Source organism: Sinohyriopsis cumingii, chromosome 15, assembly GCF_028554795.1.
Source record: "Sinohyriopsis cumingii isolate HCF-2022 chromosome 15, ASM2855479v2, whole genome shotgun sequence".
NCBI classification, from domain to species: Eukaryota; Metazoa; Mollusca; class Bivalvia; order Unionida; family Unionidae; genus Sinohyriopsis; species Sinohyriopsis cumingii.
In genome coordinates this window covers 134,095,189-134,121,398 of record NC_142975.1, presented here as the reverse complement: position 1 = coordinate 134,121,398, position 26,210 = coordinate 134,095,189, and the positions used below count along the sequence as shown (strand labels likewise).

The window sequence follows — 26,210 nt, the reverse complement described above, 5'->3', positions numbered from 1 at the left end:
TGTATTGACATATTTTATAAAATTCCTACCTTTTTTCTATTTCAGAACCAGTAATGACCAGACACTTTATTCCTGGCAGCAGCAGACAACATGCTTCCTCTACAAGCAGGCAAGATTTAGAGGAGAAAATCCAAGCACTTGAGTCAGAGAAGGAACACCTTCTGTCTATAACTAGTCAGCTAGAGAATGAAGTCCACTCCTATAGGGAGGTTGTATCTACATATGAAAAAGGAGGTATGTCAAAAGAAAAGAAAGAAGAAAAAAACGTTTCAGTATTTTGTTTTGATTTGATTGTACACCAGGTTCTAAAAGAATGTTTTATTTGATATGATTAATTAGAATGGATACCTTTTCAGGGTCCATTTTGGTTCTTGTGTGCTTTCAGTATCCTTCACAAAGCCTTCTTCAGAAGTCATGGAAAAAGGCCTTGTGTATAATACAAAATTTAGATTCATTTGCCAACAATACACAAAGAAATTTTGTGAAGGGAAAAATAACTGTTACATTGAAATGACTCTGCTGGCAACAACTGATGAAGGCAGTGTAAAGAATTCAGCAGACTCACCTATCTTATCCTGGTGTAAGGCAGTCATTGAGATGGAAGAAACTTGAGAACCATTTCTAAATTAGTGACCTTGGTAAACCATTTCCTTTGCTAATATTTGATTGGGATCAGATCCAGTAACCTAGTGATTCAAGACAGGTACTTTAACTCCTCACTACCCGGTATGCTACAAATGATGTGATGCATACCTACCAGCCATTTTGTATGTGAGAAAGCTTGCCAGTAGCTTCTCGAGGTTCGGTGGTTCTTTCCTGGGATTTCCCGGGTTCTTCCTCCACCCTTAATACTGGCCGCCATGTATAGCCTATCGTGTGCTGAAAAATGGCGTTAAACCCTACAACAACAACAACAACAACAACAACAACCAGCCATTTTACTTTTGTCATATGCTCGCTTTAATATGGTTACACCCTTTTGGTACATTTGAAAAAGAAAAAGAAAGCAATAAAAGGTTGTATTTGTTTTCTTTTATCATCTTTCTCTTTGCTTTGAGGTTGATTTTGTTTCATAGTAATTTATTTCTTAACAAAGTATTGAAAAAATACAAAGACATAATTTTTTTGTGCTTTGTCACCAGTAGAGTGAAATAAAAATGTTAAGATAAGTCATTATGCAAATAATGGTGTCCCATCCTGATTGAAAGATACATGTATTAATTTTTCCATCAAAAATCAACATGCTGTAAATAATTGATGACTGATTTTACAATTAGCATCATGAAGCAGATGTTTTAAATTTTCTGGAGAGATGGTCAGTACCAGTTGCATCATGGAACCAGTTACAGCTTGATGTTTATTTATTCTTAATTCTGTGCAGACTATGTGTTATCTGCCAAAATAAAATATTCTGTACTTTTAACTTTGTACAGCATTCTTACAAAATATACTGCAGAGTCAAGAAACAGTAAAATTCCAATGGGAAGTAGTTCCAAGCAGAAACTAATGTACCCCTCTACTCAAAAGATTGTACATGAAGATTTTGTTTTCTCCACTGTTTTAGATAACGATGAGACATAAGTTTGATTTTTCATTCTACTGGCATCAAGAATCCTGAGATTGTGTTTTTTAAACTAGGACACAATGGTTCTTCTTTTGATACGTTACCCATCATAATACCTTAGGAGAACTGCTACTACCTTGCAAATCCAGCCCTCCCAGATACTACTTTTACCTAAAGGGAGTTAAAAGTTGTCTGCCAACCTATGTGGTGGTTGGACAGAGTGATCTCTTCCTTTCCTGAGTATGAACATTTCTGGCCAGAAAGGGAGATAAATCAATTTACCATTCAGCCACAAAGCACTGAACATTGACACACTCTGAAACAGCTCTGGTGCCCAAGTCACCACCACAGGCATTTTTGGCAACTATCTCTACCTTGCCTTTCCAGAGTTTGACTAGATTCCACTTGCAGAATTGCGAGGGACAGAGTTTCTAAACAGCAAAGTTCGCTCTCACTCAGTGGACATATGGACAGGTTACATAAAGCAAACATCCCATAACCCATCCCAAACTGATAATCCTAACGATATTCTTTCCACACATATAGCCTATTTCCATTGTGCCTGGTCTAGGCTATATACTAGGGATCACAAAAGGACAATATATCAGTATTATGGGCTCAATCATTAACAGCCTGCCTTCCAGTACATCAAACCTGACTTTTGTAGACATGTGCTGGGACCAGTTTAACCCTCATTCCACCTGAAGATACTCATTTGGCATGATGTCATGAATAGTTCTTCCCACCTCAACAGATGTCACTTCATAATTTCTCTTCAATATGCCACATGAAGAGACTCTTTTACTCAATATCATTGCCAAGGGCTTTATGTTAGACTTTTCGTTTCTATGGCTATCTTCCAACAGGCAGAACAAAGTGTATTTTCTCCCACTCCAAATACCTCATGGCGTGTATAGGAGTTGGTCTCAAGAATGGCCCGAGGACTGAAAAGAGCCACCCAACACACTTTGGCCCATGCCATAACCACAGCTACCAATTTACAATTGGCATAGTGCATTGCAGTGATCTCTGCCTGCATTTTCCTGAAGGACCACCATAAAGCCTATGTAAGAGCACAACCTTTGTCCTCTCACCTTCTGTCTAATGGCCAGATTGTAAAAGTCCACAAATAAGTCAACCAGGAGACCAATTTTCCTCCCTCCCCATAAACATAGCATCAATACAGGGATAGTACAGGAAGTCAACAAAAGGACCCAAGGGCCACTCATAGGACACGAACCTCTGGAAACCGTCCTAGCGCAGTTCCACTCAGTGAAAGCAACAGTTCTCACATACCAAAGCAGACTTAACACTGAGAAGGTCCTGTCATTCACTCCAGCCTTTTCTTGGTTTCAAAGGCTGATGGGACTCTACGTCTAGTCATTGACCTAAGTGCCCTAAATCAATTCATTCATGCCCCATGGTCTTCAATGGAAAAAATACAGCACATACCTTTATGTCCCTATTCACAAGGCTTCTAGGACATTCCTGAAATTTGCCTATTCATATACTAATTCAGGGCATTCCCATTGGGTCCCAACATCAGCCTCTGGGTCTTTACTCGTCTGATGAAATAATGGCACATGCCCGGACCATTTTCTGTGGTGTCAAAATCAATTTACCTGGACAGCATCCAGCAGAAACATCAGTGAGTTTGATCTAACAAGACATGATAACCCTTTTACCAATCTGGATTTCTCGTCATCAAGGAAAAATCTGACCTAGTACCAAGTCTTATACATAAGGGGAGATCACTCTGCCCATCCACCACATAGTCCAGCTGACAACTCTAAGCTCCCTTTAGCTCAAAGTAGCATCTGGGAGGGTTGGATTTGTGGGGTAGCAGTAGTAGTAGATGGGTAAGTATTCTCGAAGAAACATATTTTACTAGGAAAAATTGGTATTTACATCAAACCAAAATTCTTAAATGAGACACTGAATTACACTGAAAAGTGTTACTGATGAGGGACTTGACATGAAACATAAGTTTGTTCTTATTGCAGACAGTGACAGTGCTGCAAGTCTGCTACTTAAAAAAAAGATAAGTGACCTTCAGGAGGAGAATGAATCCCTTAAAAGTACTGTTCACCGTCTGAATGTGGAGCTCAGTACCTACCAAGCACAACAGAGGCCAGTCTCACAAGAACAGGTTAATATTGCAATATAATAGTGTAGTTTCATATTCTGTTTCTCGTGCATTAAGGTTACTGTAATTGTACCAATTTCTCAAGCATAAATTGTAATTCTTTGACTTGTATTCTTGTCAGGACTTTTGAACAACTGAAGATATTTTAATGAAGCTTTGCCCCTATATATAACGTGACTTGTCAGTATGATGTGTGCCATAGCCATACCTCAAGGTCTAGGTTACAGTAGGGAAAATGTTATTATGTGACTTGTATTCTTGTCTGGACTATAATTTTGAACCACTAAAGATATTTTAAACTCAAAGCAGTTATAAAACATGTAAAGGTGATGTGTCACATACCATAGGCCCTCCCCACCACCATAGGGTGTTATGACTTTATGGTCTTAAACTAAGTAACAGAAAAGAGTTAAAACCAACAAGTTTTGTAAAAATTCCAGAAATATTTTATTTCCCTTGAATACAAAATGAAAATTTAAAAAGAATCACAATATTGCAAATTAAATCCCAAATAGTCCTGAGAGTTCTATCACAAGTCCAAATGTATAAAGTTCCAATTGAATTCCAGTGGTATTCCAAATAAGTTCTGATATGGCCTGGATTGTGAAAATGTGCTGTCTTTTGATGTATAATATAATCCAAAAGGTCCTTGTCTGCATTCACTATAATTCCAAATTAATGTTTCAGTCCAAGAATATTATTGGGTACTTTGTAATTCCCATGAATAATAATTTAATAAATAAATCAACCAAAAACTGATAACTGAACACTGATTGTGCTTTAGAGGTTAAGGCACAAATGAGTAATTTTTCAAGTAAACAACATTATATAAAAAGCTAAGACACAATAATAGAGTCCTGATGTAGGTCAGCTTCCTTCATAAAACATTCAAGGTTGTCAACAAGTTGGGAAATTTCGATGTGGAAAACCATGTCCCTGCCTAGATTCAAATAAACATGATTACTTCAAAATATAATGATCTGAATATTTAACCTATACTCTTAAAGAAATGTTAGCTATGTATTATTTTATTTACAAAATGTATGTCACTGGTCAGGTGCAAAATGAACTTTGATTTTGGCCAAAGTCAGGTACAAAATATAGATGTATAAAACATATGATCATCATGAAAGCCAACAAATAATACACAAATATACATGACAAAGGTCAAGGTCATGTCAAGGGAAAATATAAATCAGGACTCTAGTCCATATACAGGTATAATATTTTGACCAATGAATATATTTTAATGGACTTTAGCCTTTTATATGCCTTGATTTGACAGTATATTGTGTATTTACAGTTATATACATTGCCTCATGGTGAAGGTCACAGCATGAAACAATATATAGTGGAATATTTTTATGCAGGTGTCTCTTTTGAACCCCAACTGATATTTTGAAATTGTACCTAGTTCCACACTTTATCCTTCAGTAGTAATGTCTGTTAAAATGGGGGAAGTGATTGCCCCTCCGTATTTGGTTTTCATTGTCTAGGGGTTGACTGCCCACGATGTTATTGCCCGGTTCGAGTAATTGTAAATATAAGTGGTGAAACTTATAGGTGAAATAGATAGAGATCTGAGCAGGTATATAGAACAAACCAACACAAGCCCCCATACATGTAAACAAACAATTTAATCAATTACATACAAACACTGTGAAAATTCATTACATCAGGAATGTACTCTGCTTTTAGAAATTTAACTTTCACTGAAATACAAAGAAAACGCAAACAGATTTACTGATAGATTTAGTTCATCATAGGATCGAGTGGACAATCGAAGTCAACGTCTTGTACGATTTCATAACCTGCTCGTCCTCAGTTTGGCTTGCTCCCACTGTAGCTGTTCAGACTCTTGGATCTCAGGATGATACTTTCTACCATCTGTCTCAGGATATTCTCAGGATACGTCTTCAGAAATTAATACGTTGCAGGATTGCATCACAGGATAATACGTCTCATACATCTCATATGTCTCAGGAGCTATTTTCTCCCTTTTAAATAAATATAAATAGAGACAACCTAAATTTCTCGTTATTTATGAAACAGTTAATTCTTCATTATTCTCCCTCATTATCAGATTCTACTATCAGTGCTAAACAGATGCTAAGGCTATCAGTCGACTCCACCTGTCCTATAATGACCCTAGTTAGTCAAATGGCTAATTCATTACGCCTTGACCTTACACATTAACACATACGCGAGGCCTGGGGTTCTGAGCCAGCCTCAATTTGCACAGCGAATAAATAGGATACATCACATCAATCAATTACTAGATCATTTCCGTCAATACACACTTATTCTTAATCATACGTGAAATCTTCTAAATTCGGTGAATTCACATGGATTCTTGTAATCATATTAACTAATGTAATGCATTAAATTCTTAGAACATAATTCCTATGTAAACAAGACAACAAATTCAAACAGTTCGTCAAACTTATCTAAAGAAGATTAATGTACAACTTCCTATGCATAAACTCAACACAGTTATACTTCATAAAGCAAATTATTACACGAATGTAGAAAAAAGATTCATGCAGATACAAGTAAATAACTTCAGCAAAGCATTATATATGGCATCAACAAATTACATGGAATTGTCACACTACCTTTGCTTTCAACGTTCCTCCCTCTAATCGGTAAATTAGTTCGTCGGTTCCTTTCGACAATCGTCCCCTTTTTGGACAACAGTTGTTTTACAGAAATTTCTTGAAAATTCCCGGAGTCCTACTTTTTGGGTCTCCTCTTGCAGGAAAAGCTTAGACTGATTAAAATTTGATGCGAGCGATATTAAAACCTATGAAATTTTGTGTTGGAACACGCCCTCTCATTTAACGTAACCAATCAGAATCAAATATCTCTGCCGCCTTTTTCCAGAGGCGCCAAAGTCAGGGTCAGCTTGATCTGGTAGTTTGAGTAACAGAGTTTCTGCGATCTCTTAATTGTGACAACTTTACCAAGAAAAAGAAGTTTTCCTTGTCCCAAATTGTCTGCCCGGCTGCTGTATAAACAAATGTTTAATTAGGAACAGAATTCTCCCTCTAAAGGACAATACCGTACACGGTAGTATGGCGATATGATACAGGCTTGTCTCCATAAATCTAATTAATGGTTCTCTGGTCTCAACTAATGTATTCTTGTTAGATCGACATAAAATTTGCCACTTCACAATGTCCCTTTCTCAGAGGTGATGTCATTAGTAGGAAATGATCAAATAATAGGTGTATCATGTCTTGTTGGTAGTACTCTTGTTACAGCACTGTACATTTACTTTTCAACAAAATGAAAACAGCACTTGCTGAAGTGTGTTTTAAAAATGTTAGAAATGATTCCAAATTCTTTTAGTTTGCTAAATTTTCATTCCTAATCAGGAAAGCATTACTTGTAAAAAAATAAATCTTTAAGAACAATTTTAATGAAGAATATAGAGATGGTGTATTGACATGTCTAATGAAAATTTCAGGCAAGACAGCTTGCAGGATTGCCCTCTAAAGGGCCTGTACCCTCATGGCTGGTAAGAATGACCCCTACCTGTCGGTCACATATGTGAACTCAAACTCCCATGTAGCTTATATGTTGATCAAGTTTTCCTTTCATTATAAATGCTTGTCCTTTCTATAAAAAAACAGGAGTCACTCTCCTTTCTTACTCCCTTACTTGATTCTCTCCCATATTCTGCAACTAATGAAAACAATAATAATGCTGCTTTGAAAGACTAGTTTTCATGCATTTTATGATACGAAATAATTTGTACACAAATTTTAACATGATTTATAGTAACATTGCCAACATCACTTTTGGAAAAGTGATGCTGTATCATTCCTCTTTGTTGGAACAATGAGAGCATATGCCTATCATTATGGTACAACACAAAACAGAGGTCAATATGACAGATTTACTCATTCATACAACTTAATATTTACTGAAGCAAAGATCTATAATTGCTTTATTGCATGATTTGGTGCAAAAAAATTAAATTAACTTGTTTCAGTTTAGTGAAAATTCCATGTCACCTGCATAATGTCACAAAGCAAATGCATTATGATGTCATTACAGTGCAAGATAATGAGTTATTGGCATTGCAGATCATATGGTATTTCGGCCAGTGACAAAGTGTCTCTCAAAGGACTTGATCTTTTCTGTCAAGTCTGTTAAGAAACTTAACAGTAATTTGTCAACATATAGAAAAATATTCTAATTTTTTGTTAACATGGCATAACATAATTGCAGAAGGAGACGAAATCACAATCAGATCATTGTTGGCCTTTAGTGTCGTTTCATATGTAGTGTACTCCTCTGGAGGCAGATCACCAAATCCATCTACAACTATATCCAAGGTTGTTTCTTGACTTTATGGAAATGGCTGAGCATTGTTCCAATTGGTGTAATAATATGTACCTACAGATTTCACTTTGTCAGATTTGTCTGCCCTGGAAATAGGCATGTGCTATCTTTTGGGTCAACATTCAGTAATGCTATTAATTATGGAAATAGCCATTCATAACATATTTTAAACTTGGCTATACAAGTCAAATGTATCTTATATTAGCCATGAGGTACACATTCATAATCATTATGCTGTTTTTTGAAGATGCACAGGCATATCAAAATTATGAATATTGTCCAGGAATCATTTTCTGTAATACATTTTTATGTGAGTGTGACCCAAAATATTGTCAGTCATGGTTTCAGGAGATGTAACTATGATAGGGATTTCAGGGAAGTAATTTTTATAGTTATTTCAGGAGAAGTAATTATGATAGGGATTTCAGGCAAAGTAATTATGATAGGGATTTCAGGAGAAGTAAATTATGACTAGTGATTTTAGGAAAGTAATTATGATAGGGATTTTAGGGAAGTAATTATGATAGGGATTTCAGGAAAGTAATTATGATAGGTATTTCAGGCGAAGTAACTATGATAGGGATTTCAGGGAAGTAATTATTATAGTTATTCAGGGAAGTAATTATGATAGGGATTTCAGGAGAAGTAAGTATGATAGGGATTTCAGGAGAAGTAAGTATGTTAGTTATTTCAAGAGAAGTAATTATGATAGAGATTTTAGGGAAGTAATTATTAAAGGGATTTCAGGGAGGTTATTATAGGGATTTCAGGGGAAGTAAATTATGACTAGTGATTTTAGGAAAGTAATTATGATAGGGATTTTAGGGAAGTAATTATGATAGGGATTTCAGGGAAGTAATTATGATAGGGATTTCAGGTGAAGTAATTATGATAGGGATTTCAGGGAAGTAATTATGATAGTTATTTCAGGAGAAGTAATTATGATAGAGATTTCAGGGAAGTAATTATTATAGTTATTTCAGGAGAAGTAATAATGATAGGGGTGTCAGGAGAAGTAATTATGATAGGGATTTCAGAAGTATGTATGATAGGGATTTCAGGATAAGTAATTATTATAGGGATTTCAGGGAAGTAACTATGATAGGGATTTCAGGGAAATAATTATGATAGGGGTTTCAGGACAAGTAATTATGATAGGGATTTCAGGGAAGTAATTATAATAGGGATTTCAGGAGAAGTAATTATGATAGGAATTTTAGGGAAGTAATTATTAAAGAGATTTCAGGGAAGTTATTATAGGGATTTCAGGAGAAGTAAATTATGACTAGTGATTTTAGGAAAGTAATTATGATAGGGATTTTAGGGAAGTAATTATGATAGGGATTTCAGGAAAGTAATTATGATAGGGATTTCAGGCAAAGTAATTATGATAGGGATTTCAGGGAAGTAATTATTATAGTTATTTCAGGGAAGTAATTATGATAGGGATTTCAGGAGAAGTAAGTATGATAGTTATTTCAGGCGAAGTAATTATGAAAGGGATTTCAGGGAAGTAATTATTATAGTTATTTCAGGGAAGTAATTATGATAGGGATTTCAGGAGAAGTAATTATGATAGGAATTTCAGGGAGGTAAATATTATAGTTATTTCAGAAGAAGTAAATTATGATTATAGGGATTTCAGGGAAGTAATTATGAATTATTTTATGGGAAATAGTTAGGACATTGATTTCTGAAGAAATAATTATCAGTGACTTAGGGAGAAGCAATCATGAGTGTGATTTGAGATGAATTAATTTTGAGAGCTTAAGCTGTCATGTGAAAACTGTCTATACCCGAGTCTGTCTTTCACAGCATGTTATAACTGATTGGGATACAAGTTCTTCTAATGAAAGGAAAAATGTCAACATTTTCTGCTTAAATTCTTTTGTATCCCTTTTTTGTTTTCATAATGTATTATTTATTGCTTTGATTTCCTTATAGCTATTTACAATACTAATTGTTAATTACAAATGGAAGTTATTCTGTCAAAGAAAGCTTGTCATCTCTGTTGATAGAATTACATGATAGCTAGTTATATTTTAAAGTGAAACGTTATTTTGAGCTATTTATTTTATTGAAAATTTAGAAAATATCTCATGCTTGTAAAGAAACAGACAAAGCTAATGTGACTCATTATCTCAACTAAATCATTGTATATCTTTGGATCATTATTGTTAGTTTTGCAAAACAGTGAGTTCTTACATATTCCAAACTGAGAGCAGGTAAAACATAAGGTAAAAATTACCAGTATTTTTTACAGACTTCCATTTGCAAGAATTAGTAGCCTTCTTTTTCCCCCTAGTATTTGTTCTTTTATACCATAAAGAACCAGACACCAATCAACGTATCAGAAGTTTTATAAAGTTTCTTTGTTAAGTTCACTAACATGGATGATACAAAATAAAATATACATGGGAAAAATATATATTCCACATGCAGAATAAACATTCGTCAAAATGTAAATTTGTTAAATTTCTCTGGAAGTAACAGCAGTAAACTTTAACCCTGACTAATATATTTATACTGTCTGTAGACATGTCTTACACTCATGTTTTAATATATATATATATATATATATATATATATATATATATATATATATATATATATATATATATATATATATATATATATATATATTCAATAAACTAGCAACTAACAATGCAGAAATTGGTTCTAACTCGCCTAAATGCTTTTGACTCTAAATGAGTCTCTTTCAAAGACAAACACAAAGCACAGACAAGACAAACAGAACACACTTAATCAAATATTCAGATAACTCTTCAGATCTTTTTTTGGAATGTTTCGTCCTCTGAGCTTATTCTGCATTTGCTTAGTGCCTGGCTGTATGGGATGTTACGAATGCAGTGTTCTGGATGACAAATAGTTGGGCGAAGAAACTGGTATTTATCAGTTGGTTTTGAATAGATGTCTTTACGGAGTTTGTTTTCTACTAGTCTGGTAGTTGTGTCCAGTAAAATGTGGTTTGTGACTTCTGCCATGAATTTTATTGTAGGATGGAAGTTATTTGCCTTTGATATGAAATCATCCAGATTTTCTCTTCCATGCTGCCACTTCATTTCTGTATTATCAATGAAGTGTATCCACTGGTATGGTGCAAGTTCCACCGATGCTAAAAGTTGACCCTCCAATCTTCCCATAAAAATATTTGAATAGGAGGGGGCCCTTTTGTACCCATTGCAGTTCCATTGATTTGGAGGTTGTTGTTGTGGGGTTTAATGCCATTTTTCAGCACACGATAGGCTATGCATGGCGGCCAGTATTAATGGTGGAAGAAGAACCCGGGAAAACCCCGGGAAGAACCACTGACCCATGAGAAGTGATTATGAGGTAGTTTATTTGTTAATTTCAGAGTTACTGAGTTATAGGACAAGCTGTATGAGTTTGACTAGAAAGGGAGTAAAAAGTCCTTGATTCCCATGCTTCCCTATACTCATTTAGAGTCAAATAGTGCTTAGGCTAGTTAGAAATTTGTTTTGCACTGTTCCTTGTCAGCTTATTTGTCAGCTTATTGAATTTATCATAATCAATCCCTGACACATGCGATCCCTAGCTGGATCCAGTGCACTTGAAAGGACGAAAGGACTGTTTTTTGCCATATGATGTGTGTTCTTTATATATATATATATATATATATATATATATATATATATATATATATATATATATATATATATATATATATATATATATATATATATATATACATATATATATATACATATATATATATATATATATATATATATATATATATATATATATATATATATATATATACATATACACACACACATACACACACACACACACACACACACAGTGTGACCCTGCTATAACATGGTGACTGCTCTGGTGCACTAGTGGTTGGAGTGTCCACCTTGGATGCAGGAGGTCGTGGTTTGATCCATGGCCAAGTCATACCAAAGACTTGCAAAAATGGTACTAACAGCTACCTTGCTTGGCGCTCAGTATTAGGAGGTTAGTGGTAGGCCTGGTGTCAGGATAGTGATGTTACTGGGTGGGACATCATGCTACATGTCTGCGGCATGATGCCCCAGTGCTAGACATAACTATAAACTGCCACAATGCAGACATCATATCGATATGACTGAAAAATTGTTAAAGCTACGTTAAAAATCCAAATCACACACACACTGTAACATGGTAGTTGGGAGCCATAGAACCGGACTGTGTTAGAAAACCATGGATTGGTACATATACGTGTATACTGTTGATATATACATGTCTATGCATGAATTGAGTATGAACACCGTCACTCACCTGCGAATCTCGTCACATATATTGAATCCACAGTGCAAGTAATTCCATTGAAAATATGTACACACACAGATTTAAAATATTCAATAATTTTGTCACAGGTCATATAGGTCTGAATTCAGTGGAACAGAAAATAGCACAGTAATGTAACAAATAATGAAGCACATTTACTTTTCAGTATGTCCCAAGTCGGTATAGGTTAGTTTGCATTTTAAGCTGCTGTTGGTAGCATTCGTAAGCATTAACATTTTTCTTGCAAAAAAAGGAAACCTCCATGGCACAGTGAACATGTTCCAGTCACATTGGAAAATGAAACAATCCATCAGATTCCATTGTTTTTATCTAAGTTTGGTACTGACTTCCTTTGAAGAAAGGTTCTTTGTTTTTATGGAAGGTTGTAGTTGGCTTTCATTGAAGGGTGCATGCATTATTGAAGTCACTGCTACAAGACAGCTTTGAAAAACCAAACAAATGCCCCTTTCTTATTGTGGTGGCAACATCAAATAATTGTATTGCATGATTGAGACTGGTTTTTTTTCCATTTGCTTAGTACATTTTCGTAACAATCGGTGCTTCAAAGGTAATCTGTTGTCTTTGAAATTTCAGCAAACTATTTTATTTGAGTACATTTTTAAAAATAAATTGGCTGTCATTTGGTCGATTGTAGTTACTGTTACTTCCTGCCTATTGAATAGACCAACAAATAAGATCTTGTGTTTTTTTGTTTTTTGTTTTTTACATTTGTGGTAGCAGAGTGAAGCTGCGTCCCACACGTGTCAGAAATTTAAAAAAGAGTCAACAGATGAGATGCAGGTGTTCTGGTCTCATGACAGGGATTACTACAGAAATTGTGAGTGTTCTGAAGGATTTAATTCTGAGTGAAAAGAAATGTTTTACTTACTATCTACATACAAATGTCAGTCTATGTAAATATATTATTTACTAGTAAGCGGCCGAAAATCTGATAAAAGATAGATTACGAGATAATGCCTCGTCAGGTTGATCTCCACTACCAGATATATCAACAACAACAAAAAAGCAGATATCTCACAACATATATAACTCATTCTTGATGTAAACATAAGCAGATTATGATAAAACAATGCACAGTTAACATGGTTTGTCAATATGGACAAAGAATTTATGTAACAATAGATAAATTTCAGTGCATTTTATATCAAGTTTGCAGCCTTCTTTCATGGGGCCTCTGAATTTCTCCACTCCAAAACAACTGTTGTATATACAAGTTTAAACAGCCAGCAATGTTGGCAATAAAAAAAATATTGCCAGATGCTTTATTTTTCTACCAAGATGGGAAAGAAATCGCAAATTTGCAACATTAGCTAAGCCCTGCGCAATGCCTGAATAAACTTTTTACATGTTGTTTTTTGAACTTTTGAGTAGAAAAAAACTATTTTTTCATGTACAAGAAAAATACACGCTATGACTGTCTTGTATTATTCATACCTGGTCTCTTCCCCAAAATGATAATAAACTTGTTAGGATTTTTGGGGGTACTTTTAAGAAAGAAATTTTGTTTTTTGTGTATGAGAAAAATACATATATATGAAATTTCAGGAGCAACTCCATGACTGTGTTATATCTGAATTCGTGTTGTTTACAGAGCATGCTATAGTGGGGTCACACTATGCATACATACACACACACACACACATTGTCATCTTGTAGCAGCTCCAGAAATGCTTGAAATTTGTGCTTTCTACTCTCCATTTTTGGTGAAGTTCTATATAATTAGGACTGTTGAATGGACTCGAACAAAAACCCCAAGAAAACCATGAGGTCCAATGGTCAGTTAAGAAAATTTAAGTTTATCTTTGGTTTACAATTGGTGAACATGGAACTTTTAAATATACAGTATAGGCAGTGAGCTAATTACAAGTACTACTTTTTGAATGAACCTGCCAACTGCAATTTCAAATCACATATAATTTTATAAAATGATCTTATATATATATATATATATATATATATATATATATATATATATATATAAGAGCTAACACTACAGTTTTGCCTTTTTCATGAAGTGATTTTAATTTTATTCCATTCATCCTTGATCATGTTTTTGTTTAATATTTTGGGGGTGATTTGTAGCTAACTTAACTGTATTGTTCCCTCATTTTAATAACTTATTTTATTAAGATTTTTTTGTTTCATTTCATATGTTTTATCTTAAGATTTTCTATGTAGTTTTTTTTTATTTATTGTTGTATTGTGTAAACATTTTTTTTCTATCTTTTTTTTGCTTGTCAAATGGTTGAAATTAGAAACATAAACATTTAACATTATAAGGCATCATTTTCCGACAGTATATAGCCGATTTTAATCTTATGCCTCTTTTAATCAATTATCCTTAATAAATTAAAATTGAATAAATTCATTCAGAATCACCCTATTCTGCATTTGTATTCTGAAATATTTCAGTGATCAAAATAAACAGTAATCATATTATTTGTTCAATCATATTTGTGTATGCATAATGCAAATCTAAATGCAGAGTACACATATATCTGCCATAACATGATTCACATTATTATATAGCATTTTAATCTTATGTAGATGATCTAGCATTCAGTATGGATGTGCAATCCATATTTCCATATCTCACCTCCAGACTGAATTATTTAGGTGTTTTCAGTGACATCCATACATCAGTATTCTTTGATGCACCAATTTAAACTTTTATAAATTTTGGATTGTCATAGATTCCATTCACACAGTAAAACTGAAAATATTTGGAATGTGTAAATGAGAGGATATGTAATAAATACAAAACTGCATACATGTTTAATTCTGATTTTGGGGATAAAGAACTCATTTTATATATCATGCGAATATGTCTCAGCCTTATAGCCATGATGTATCATTATGCCATTCATTATTGATTTGTAACAGGATACCGCTTTTTGTGTAGATCAGGGTCTGTGCTGTTGTGTCTGTGATTTCCAGTGAAAAGCATGTGCCTAGACTTGCTGTTTCCTATTATGGTAGCATATCAGTGTCTAGTTGGATGCATCTTTGTGGATCGATAAATAATACATCCATAAAAATCACAATGGTCTCTAAACAGAAGCATCTTTTTATGACCAATATGGTAAACAGGGTTCATACAGTCTTTGAAGGTCTTTGACAGTTTGGGAAAAATTAGTCATATTTTTAAGGCCTTGAAAGTTTTTGAAAATCGAGCTGATTACTCTGAGGTCTTTAAAAGTCTATGATAATTGAAATAAACTCAAACATTTTAATTTATTTCCATAATCCCAAATAAAATTGTCCAAGGTTGTTAGATTTAGATGCAGTCGAGTTTTCCTGGTTTCTTTCTTTCGATGACCCGTTCAGTTTCATTTCATCATTAAACAATATTGTAGTATTTTGCATTCGTTGTTTTCTCATATAACATAACTTGTATACAAAATGTTTGCAAAAATAGGTCTTGGAAATCTTTATTTGTGGTCTTTGAAAGTTTGGAAAAGTCTTTGAATTTATCATTCAGAATTTTGTATGAACCCTGGTAAAAATGACAATCTTACCTAAGAGAGACTGAAACTATTTATTTAGAAGGAATTCATGTATGGTAGATAAAATATACAAGATGATCTTTTGCAAGCCTGTTTAGTCATAAGGAAAAAATACAGTATAAATGCTTGTAGCTTTTCTTTATTTTATACAAATTGAGAAAAATTTAAACATCAGTATCAAAGAATTCCTTTAGGACTGATTGTATAAGTAATAGAAAAAATGTAACATTTTTGTTTTCTTTTATTGATCAACAGGTAGTAAGACCATGGTACGGTCCCTTTTTTGTTATTGTGGATTTAATGCCATTTTTCAGTACATGATAGGTTATATGTGGCATTGAATATAATTGGTAGAGGAAGAATCAGGGGAAACCCTAGAAAGAACCACCAACTCACGGGACGCTAATGGCAAGCTTTGTTACATACCCATATTTGCTGAGCCTGAGGCTCAAACCCATGAGAACAGAGGTGGCAGTGGTCCATACAGGTGAGTACTTTACACCACTCAGCCACCCAGGTGCCTTGACTATAAATGTCTACAAATGACAGGTTTGAATGTAGCACTATTCAGATATACTTTAAAATAGAAAAGCATTGATTAAGCTCATTGTAGGAAATAGAATAGTGATGATTTGAGAAAACCTCCATAATTTTGGCTTGTTCTATTCTGTTATGTAAAATACCAATGGCTCCTGGTTTGTTATCTATGCATGTTGTACTTACACAATTTCAAAACCATTATTAATCAACATCTGTCATTTTGTTTTCATGAAATTTTTACATCTACTTCAGAAACTTTAATCACATCCTCAAAAGTCTTCTGTAAATAAAAATAACTTTTTTCAAGGACAACAAATTTTAAAAAATAAAATCAATAATTAATCAGTGAGTGGATTCAGCATTCTTCTGAATCCAGGTGGTCAGTTGCAGATCTGGGTGATTACTTGCTGCAGTTGGATGTTTCTTATACTCGGATAAATATGGTTTGTAATTTTATCTATTTGTGAAGACTCTTTGGCCAAAGAAAATATGTGCAGTTCCTGTAACCATATGTACCTTATTTTAATGAACCTATGACTGTATATCATATACACAACAAAATAAATCAGTGTCATCCGTGTCCAGTTGATTACATATGAACTAGTAATTTTAATAAGGAAACTGTGACTTGAACTAACGTGAACTGGATAAAAAAAAGAAATGAAAGGAAAACAATTAACACCTACCTTAAGTTCCTACCTTATTTTATTTACACCTTTACCAGAACCATGCATTTTATTTTTACTTTGTCCTTGTGTCTGTGTCACATCTGTGTCAAGCTTTTGTTGCTAAGTCAGAAGTACTCTTCATCTGTATGTTTCTCATTCCAGTTGAATATTCGATATCTGAACCCACTTTTGTTGATGTATGATGATAGATTAAAAGAACGAGATGAAACTATAACAAAATATCAAGTAAGTGTTCCTTAGTAGATTGACATGACACACACATTACACAGATAATGACAGTTCTGGAGTTTGTGGAATTATTATGAGTTTTTAGTGAAAATGATACATTCCTCCTTTAATTGATGAAATTCCAGATTTCCATTTGGATACAGTCCGGGGGAAAAGGTACTTCAGCACAGTACAGTTTGCTGGTTCATTGAATGTGATTTCAAAATGTAAAGGACGGTATATACATAACAAGAAACCAGTTGATTGGACTGTAACTAGGTGTGAAAATGGTGGCAGAGATAAAGAGGAAAGAAATATGCACAGGCAGTTCATGAGGACTGGTAATGGTTAAATTGCTTTGGAAATTGGGAAATTTACTCACCATTTATTGTCATACACTCTTCATTGATTCAGGCTGTGTAGTGGTGTCATATATGCTTCCTTATAAGTCAAATCCAACTGTAGACTGCACAGACCCAGATCTGCTGTCACATGTGCCAGCTGATTTGAGACTTTGCAGTTTGCCCGGAGTAATCAGTCGAATAAACATAAACGCTAATCTACCAGCACATAATGTGAAGGCAGATCAGCATTAATGTAGTTTACGGTTGGATCTGACTTATGAGTAAGTATATATGGTATGTATAGACAACTTTATCAGCAGAAGTCTGTTGCTTGTAACAGACATGCCATATATTCCAGATGTGCTGTCTAGATTCCACTAAAATGACATGGTTTGGCATCCCTGACATTGGCCTGAAACGGTCCAGCTAGATACATGTAATATCTGTCATTTTTCACACATGCCCCCTCCCGTCTTCATTCTTTGTAAAACCTCAGTCACTGAAAATCAAATTCATTTTTTTTTAAATTCCAATTATTATGAATTTACAGAGTTTTCGGCAGTGACCTTTGTATGGCAAAGATTCATCTAGGTATTCTGCTGCATTGTGAAGAGGTCATCATTGAAAGAAAACAATGAGCTACCAAAATTGTTTGATTTGTTTATGAAATCTGCTGGTTTTACAACAAAAAAGAGGAAAATTGGAATTTTAGGGATTCAGTGATCATGTTTGGGTATTTATCGACATGTAAAATGTTACCAGATCACACACTTAGTGAACATAAAGTCCCTCAGACCTTATTTACTTTGTGAATGATTAGGTAAATATTTACACTTTGTTAAAATACCCAACCATGATTATTTTATCCTATAACACCCAAGTTTTCCAACTTTTTGTTCTTTTGAAAAACTGCTAATTTTTTTTGTATTTAAGATTGAATCAGCTGAACTTTATAAGTAATGTTTGTGTCTATAATTATTTGTTCACCTGAAAAAATATAATTGAAAGTATCCGGAAATTACAGATAATAGAGTAAATATAGATTAGATTCTCTTCTTCATTGGTCTCTAAATACATCAATTCCTATATGATTCTATATGTCAATCAAGAATATATTTTCCTCTTTAGAGAAAGGAAAGATATTTAATTAGATTTTAGAGAGAGAAAAAAATACCACTTTTGGCAAAAGATCCCAACTGTACTATTTGCCTAATCCTGCTAGTTTTTACCCCCTTACTGGGTTTTAAAACTAAAGAGCATTAAGGATGTAAAAGATGTACAAAACTTAGTCATTCTATTCATCAGTTTGTAATTTCTAACCCTTATCTTGACCTTTGGTCTCTATCACTGTCATCTTGTTCACATTCAAACCAAACAGGAATTTCTTTTTTAACATGGTTTATGTATATTTGCTTCAATGAGTCTGTTTTTTTTTTATTGAACAGATGTGATTTTGTTCACTGTATTTGATAAGGTCTGAATAATTCCATAAATTTCCATAACTTTGGGAGTTACATCCCTTTGAATACATGTAAACAAGAGTTTGAATGCATGTATGTAAGAGTTACACCTTTTTATTTTTTTGTTAAGTTTTTGTTGAAATATTAAAAGTACTTATTGCAAATATTGGATGAAAACAGCAAACAACACAGTGTTGACTGAAAATGGACTGTTTTAGAAGCTTACATCAACAGTTTCCGTTTGGTATGAGATGTGAACAAGTTTACAGTGTTAGGGGCCACCTGTCAATAATCAAGTTAGAAATTATAAATTTATGCTCTTGAGGTAGTCAAACAAAAAAATTCAAAAGCAGCTTAAGAAAAATCAAGCCATTAAATCATAAAACTTTACTCAGCTCTTCAAGTAACAAATGTTAATCCAGATTTTTAAAATCTTACTTGAAATGTACCAATGCAGCCTTCTGATTGGTCATACCTGCCAGAAAGTGATGTGTAATGCAAAAAATCATTATTTAGCAATAAAACCACATGCATTTACCAGGACTTTAGCTCATGGAGTGCTTGTACTTATAGTATGGAAGAGACCTGTTGATTTTGGGGGTTTTAAGATTAAAGATCAGGGTAATTGTTGCTAAAAGAGAAATGGATTTTGTGCATGACCAGAATTTATGGATGACTTGCATATAGGTAACAAACAAGCCCTTAGAATCTGAGGTCTGAAGGTCAGAGTTCTGGGAAAAGGCAAGTCAAATAAAAAATAACATTCTCCTTTACATTCCCTGAGCTCATGAATATTAGAGATATAAGCCTATAAGCCTACTACCTCCAAAACTCAGCCCTACATAAAGATGAATATTCATCTCTTTTGTCTATATGATATAAGGGCAATAACACCTTTCCATTACCTCCCTTACCCACCACTAGTTTTTGCCAGTTTCTAAGCTTTGCTTCCATTCAACATCTCAGAGATACCTCCCATCAATCCAAAACATTTTTGTTGTGTTTTATTTGATTTTGACATGTCAGTGAAATCTATTGACGAAGTATAATAAATCCAACAAGTTCAAGGCCAAGGAAGACACTCATCAGTCCTGATTTGCATGTACAAAATGTACTTACTATAAATTATGTGTGCCATATGGGCTGAGAGTGTAAAGACTACAGTTTTGCAAAAGTTGCCCAAGACAAGCAAAGAAGGTAGTGATGATGATGCAAATTTAAATTTCTGCAAGTAATTATGATACAGTTTTCTACATTTACAATTAAGGAAATCTTATTGATAGATCCTTTCCTATCACCAGGTCTGTGGCTTCATCTCTTTACAGTCATGGAGATGTTATTGATACATCCATTCCTCTCACCAGGTCTGTGGCTTCATCTCTTTACAGTTATGGAGATCTTTTTGATAGATCCATTCCTGTCACCAAGTCTGTGGCTTCATCTCTTTGCAATTATGGAGATCTTATTGATAGATCTGTTCCTCTCACCAGGTCTGTGGCTTCATCTCTTTACAGTTATGGAGATCATATTGATAGATCCATTCCTCTCACCAGGTCTGTGGCTTCATCTCTTTACAGTTATGGAGATGTTATTGATACATCCATTCCTCTCACCAGGTCTGTGGCTTCATCTCTTTACAGTTATGGAGATCTTATTGATAGATCCATTCCTCTCACCAAGTCTGTGGCTTCATCTCTTTGCAATTATGGAGATCGTATTGATAGATCTGTTCCTCTCACCAGGTCTGTGGCTTCATCTCTTTACAGTTATGGAGATGTTATTGATACATCCATTCCTCTCACCAGGTCTGTGGCTTCATCTCTTTACAGTTATGGAGATGTTATTGATACATCCATTCCTCTCACCAGGTCTGTGGCTTCATCTCTTTACAGTTATGGAGATCTTATTGATAGATCCGTTCCTCTCACCAGGTCTGTGGCTTCATCTCTTTACAGTCATGGAGATCATATTGATAGATCCATTCCTCTCACCAGGTCTGTGGCTTCATCTCTTTACAGTTATGGAGATGTTATTGATACATCCATTCCTCTCACCAGGTCTGTGGCTTCATCTCTTTACAGTTATGGAGATCTTTTTGATAAATCCGTTCCTCTCACCAGGTCTGTGGCTTCATATCTTTACAGTTATGGAGATCTTATTGATAGATCCATTCCTCTCACCAGGTCTGTGGCTTCATCTCTTTACAGTTATGGAGATCATATTGATAGATCCATTCCTCTCACCAGGTCTGTGGCTTCATCTCTTTACAGTTATGGAGATCATATTGATAGATCCATTCCTCTCACCAGGTCTGTGGCTTCATCTCTTTACAGTTATGGAGATCTTATTGATACATCCATTCCTCTCACCAGGTCTGTGGCTTCATCTCTTTACAGTTATGGAGATCTTTTTGATAGATCTGTTCCTCTCACCAGGTCTGTGGCTTCATCTCTTTACAGTTATGGAGATCTTATTGATAGATCCGTTCCTCTCACCAGGTCTGTGGCTTCATCTCTTTACAGTCATGGAGATCTTATTGATACATCCATTCCTCTCACCAGGTCTGTGGCTTCATCTCTTTACAGTTATGAAGATCTTATTGATAGATCCATTCCTCTCACCAGGTCTGTGGCTTCATCTCTTTACAGTTATGGAGATCATATTGATACATACATTCCTCTCACCAGGTCTGTGGCTTCATCTCTTTACAGTTATGGAGATCTTTTTGATAGATCTATTCCTCTCGCCAGGTCTGTGGCTTCATCTCTTTACAGTTATGGAGATCTTTTTGATAGATCTGTTCCTCTCGCCAGGTCTGTGGCTTCATCTCTTTACAGTTATGGAGATCTGTTCCTCTCACCAGGTCTGTGGCTTCATCTCTTTACAGTTATGGAGATCTGTTCCTTTCGCCAGGTCTGTGGCTTCATCTCTTTACAGTTATGGTGATCTTAATCATATGTGTCCTTCTTTAACATGCCTTCAGCTACATGCAATTACAATTTGCAGGATCTAAGTGACATATCCATTCATATTGTTGGGTTATAGCTACACAAACATAGTATGATGGAGATTTTAGTGATTGATCAGTCTGTCCAGTTATGCCCATGGCATAATCATGGGACCAGCAACAAATTTAGCACCTTTGGCATGTCTGGTAACAGTGCTGACCATACTCTTGCAAACCAGCTGTCCATACCAGTATGACAGAATCGCTCAGAGGAGCCGACTTGTCCTATATTCACTGCTTACCCACAGGGTATTAACCATTAATTATCAAGAAGCAATGGTGTTACTACAGGGAATGGTTTATTCTGAAATGGAGACAGACCATGAACAAGAGACTTCATACTGTGAGTGTGAAGACACTCTGGACAACAACCCTACTTGGATCCGACCACGAAGAGAGGACAGAGATTAGTTTTAAGACTGCTGTCAAGGAAATACACCAGGTGCTGCCTGTGCTGGAATGCCCTCCACCCCCTACCACCATGCATGAATAATAAAATAAAATCATTGGTCAACATTAGTGATGAAGAAGTCTCCATCCATCCAGCTGCTTCCTCAATCAATAAAAATCAAGGAGATTAATGATAGTCTGCCTGGACAAATCTGTCATTGGGAAATACTAAAGCTTTCTTTTCTGAAAGCCAAGTACCAATAATATTTTCATAGTGATAGTACAAGACAGGTTCCACCAGCTACCATACTGTTTGATAAAAACTTAGCAGTACTTTTTTATGGAGTGGATAAAAATGTGTTTCTTGCCAGATTGAAATTGATTAGGAAGATTTTCGCCAGGTCTTCAATGTTGGCAGAAAAATCAACCAGCCAACATACTTGAGTCAACATGCCAAATTGTAATGGTCACTAACAGAGCAGATCACCATTCCGTGGCTGATTCTTTGACTGCCTCTTGTCAGTGGTGACTTGACATTGTGATGCATGTTGTCCCTGCCATGTTGCTAAAGCTACATTATGCTCTGGTTTTAAGGATGCAACATTTCACTTGCCATTTCTGTTTGCTGGCAAATATTTGAGGAATTTTAAGGCAGATAGCTCAATAACTACCTGTCTAAGTTGCCATTCCACCCATGTCATTTTAAAAACCAGCCATCCCTGCCATAAGCAAAAGATATAATTTACATTCCAAAACCTATTCAGATATCAACCTTATGCCAGCAAACATCAGCCAAACCAGTCTAGGAAGCACCTATAAAGGAAAAGTACGAAACCAAGTTTCTCTGCCACAAAGCCTCCTGTCTCCCATGACAAGCTTAACACCCCCACTTTCTGCAGACAGCATACTGGGGTCACCAGACTCCTGCAATTCCAGTATCATGCGATCAACCTTTCATGTATCCCACCCCCTCCTCTTTCTTCCTCTCCCCTTCTAACAGATGTGCGGTCAGATTGGGAGGACACTATTCTTCAGCAGAAGATGCAGTCATCAAGAAACAGGCAAGGTTCTATTTATGGCTGTTCTTTACCAAAATGGCCAATGGCAAGTTGATGCTAATTATAGACTTGAGTTAACTCAACAAATTCATGCTTCCACCAAGGCTCAAGATAGAGATGACTGTATGACTCTCCATCTAAAGGGACATGTATGCTATCAGTCTCAGTCTCACAGATACCTACTTTCATGTCTATGTTCATCCATCATTGCAAATGTTTCTTCAGCTTGCTTACCACAACAATGTTTAACAATTTTTAGTCCATCAGGTCAGTCTAAATATCAGCTCTTGGGCCTTTACTAAATTATTTATTGCATCAGCATCCTGTTCCAGTCGACTTCCTCTTTGGCTGCAATGGCGTACCAGGGCAGTATCTTCCAAAAACATGGTAAGTTCTGTTCTCTGCAAGGGCAGAAATGATCCCCTATTCTTTGTGAATAATCTCAGTTTTCTCATGAATTGGGGGAAAATCCAACCTTCACCAATCCCAGTGTTTGTCCACCCGGGTAGGGAGTTTATAACCAATCTCAATTTCGTACATGTCCGTCATATCCACTTCATATAAGTCCATTTCCAACAGGTCAGGGATTTCAGTGAGAGAGGATATTTGCAACTCTCCAACATTATTCAGTTTGGCAGCAGATTTATCCTGCTGGGCCACCTTTATATGCACCCATTACAAATGACTTTGTGGCATCAGTCTTACCCTTTTTCCAGTTCACTCCATCAAATGGTCAATGTCATGAATGAGATATGATCAATCCATAGTGTAGCCATGGTTGGCTTATGACAGGAATTTCTCTGGAGGAGCCCCTACTGAAAGTGACACTTTTTACTACTCTATGTTCTTAAACTAAGTAACAGAAAAGAGCAAAAACTAATAAGTTTTGTAAAATTCAACAAATAATTTATTTCCCATGAATAAAAAGTGAAAATTTAAAAAGAACTTACAATATTGTGAAATAACAGTCTTTGATGTATCACAATAATTTAATCCAAAATGTCTTTGCCTGAATATAATATAATTTCAAATTAATTTGCTGGTCCAAGAATGTTATTGAGCACTTCGTAATTCCTCTGAATAATAATCTGAATAAATAAATCTACCCACATAAAAAACTGAACAATGAAATTGATTCTCCTTAAGATGTTAAGGCAAAAATTAGTAATTTTTCAAGTAAACAAGATTTTATACCCCTCTACATGGCATAGGTCACAAATACATTTTCTGAAATTCTCTGTAAACTTAATGGAATTTTCCATTCTAGACGTTTCTCACGTCAGAATTAAGATAATAAACATGTTTACCATTAATAATAGTCTGAATATTTAATCCTCAGTCATAGAGAAGTATTTAACTATGTATTATGTTGTTTACAAAATAAATGTTACTGGTAAGGTGCAACATAAACTTGATTCTAGACAAGGTCAGGTACAAATACAGATATACATAACATATAGTCATATACCCAGATAGGTGGAGGTGTTACAGTTTTAATTATCCTAAGCATCTGTTTTAAAATTGCCCTACCACTTATTAGTCAAAATCAAAATCATGTGCAAATCATTGATAATCACTTCTATGTTGATTATTTGTTATAGCCCTGATATATGGGAACAAAGACTAGAGAATACTTTTAACTTAGCAGCATATAAAACTGTATAATTTTATAACTTGGCCATTTTTGATCAGTTGTTGCAAAATGTTATGTTGTTAATTTTATACAAAATCTCAGACTTTCAACAATTATTGGTGTATATTCAAGTCTGTATGTACCTTCATCAATCATTAAACCTCGTACTGACTAACACCAAGCAGAGACCCAAATATTGATTTGCTGGTTCAGAACTCTTCATATTCACTTAAACATAGATCAATAAATGTTTCTCTGGAAATACAAAGTGCTCAGAAATAACATTTTTGGAAGCAAAAACATTGATTTGTAGTGATATACAAATAAGGATACATTCCTGGATTGCATTATTGTGATTCAACAAAAAACATGTTGCCACATCACTATGACACCTGCCTGGTGCAAAAGTTCAAAATCAAACTTTTTTCAGAATAGTGAAAAGGACATTTTAACTGCATGCCACCACAAAAGAATAGCTCTTACATTCACGTAAAAATCATAACAGTGCATTATGATGATTACTGCAAATCAACTGACATGTCATCCAATGAAAATATCTTTTTCACAGGTAGTATGTAATGTCATAGAACATGACGTTTAATAGTAGAAGACTAGTTGACTGATCAGCTATCTATATTCCTTTGAAAATAGTATACTTTTAAGAATAATTGTTAGGATAAATAAAAAAGTTGTATACTTTGGGACATTGTTGTGTAAAACTTAATCAGCATCTTTAAAAATTGATGTATTTTTACATTTTTGTATCTCTTAGATGGGTTTGTCTGGGTTTTCAATTTCAGGCAGAGATTGAAACTCTACAGAAACGAACTCAGGAAATTATAAAAGAGAATGAGAAACTGCATGCACGACTGGAAGATTCCAGCATGCAGGGGCCCATTGACATCACAGATTGGTAAGTTCTGCTTTTTTTTAATCAGCATGCTCACCATGGATATGGAAGGGGCTTATAGTGTTACC

The 26,210-nt window shown here is 34.9% G+C and overlaps 1 protein-coding gene across 2 annotated transcripts in view; it reads left to right on the top strand.

The window, feature by feature from the left end:
- Positions 1 to 26,210, top strand: part of LOC149782813 (centrosomal protein of 89 kDa-like) — a 158,149-nt gene that overhangs the window by 49,139 nt on the left and 82,800 nt on the right. For both annotated transcript variants that reach the window (XM_089934334.1, XM_089934333.1), the window contains 5 exons: positions 46 to 234; positions 3,568 to 3,713; positions 7,180 to 7,230; positions 17,275 to 17,358; positions 26,033 to 26,145. In XM_089934334.1, the coding sequence (XP_089790460.1) occupies positions 46 to 234; positions 3,568 to 3,713; positions 7,180 to 7,230; positions 17,275 to 17,358; positions 26,033 to 26,145 (583 nt within the window). The remainder of the gene's footprint in view (positions 1 to 45; positions 235 to 3,567; positions 3,714 to 7,179; positions 7,231 to 17,274; positions 17,359 to 26,032; positions 26,146 to 26,210) is intronic.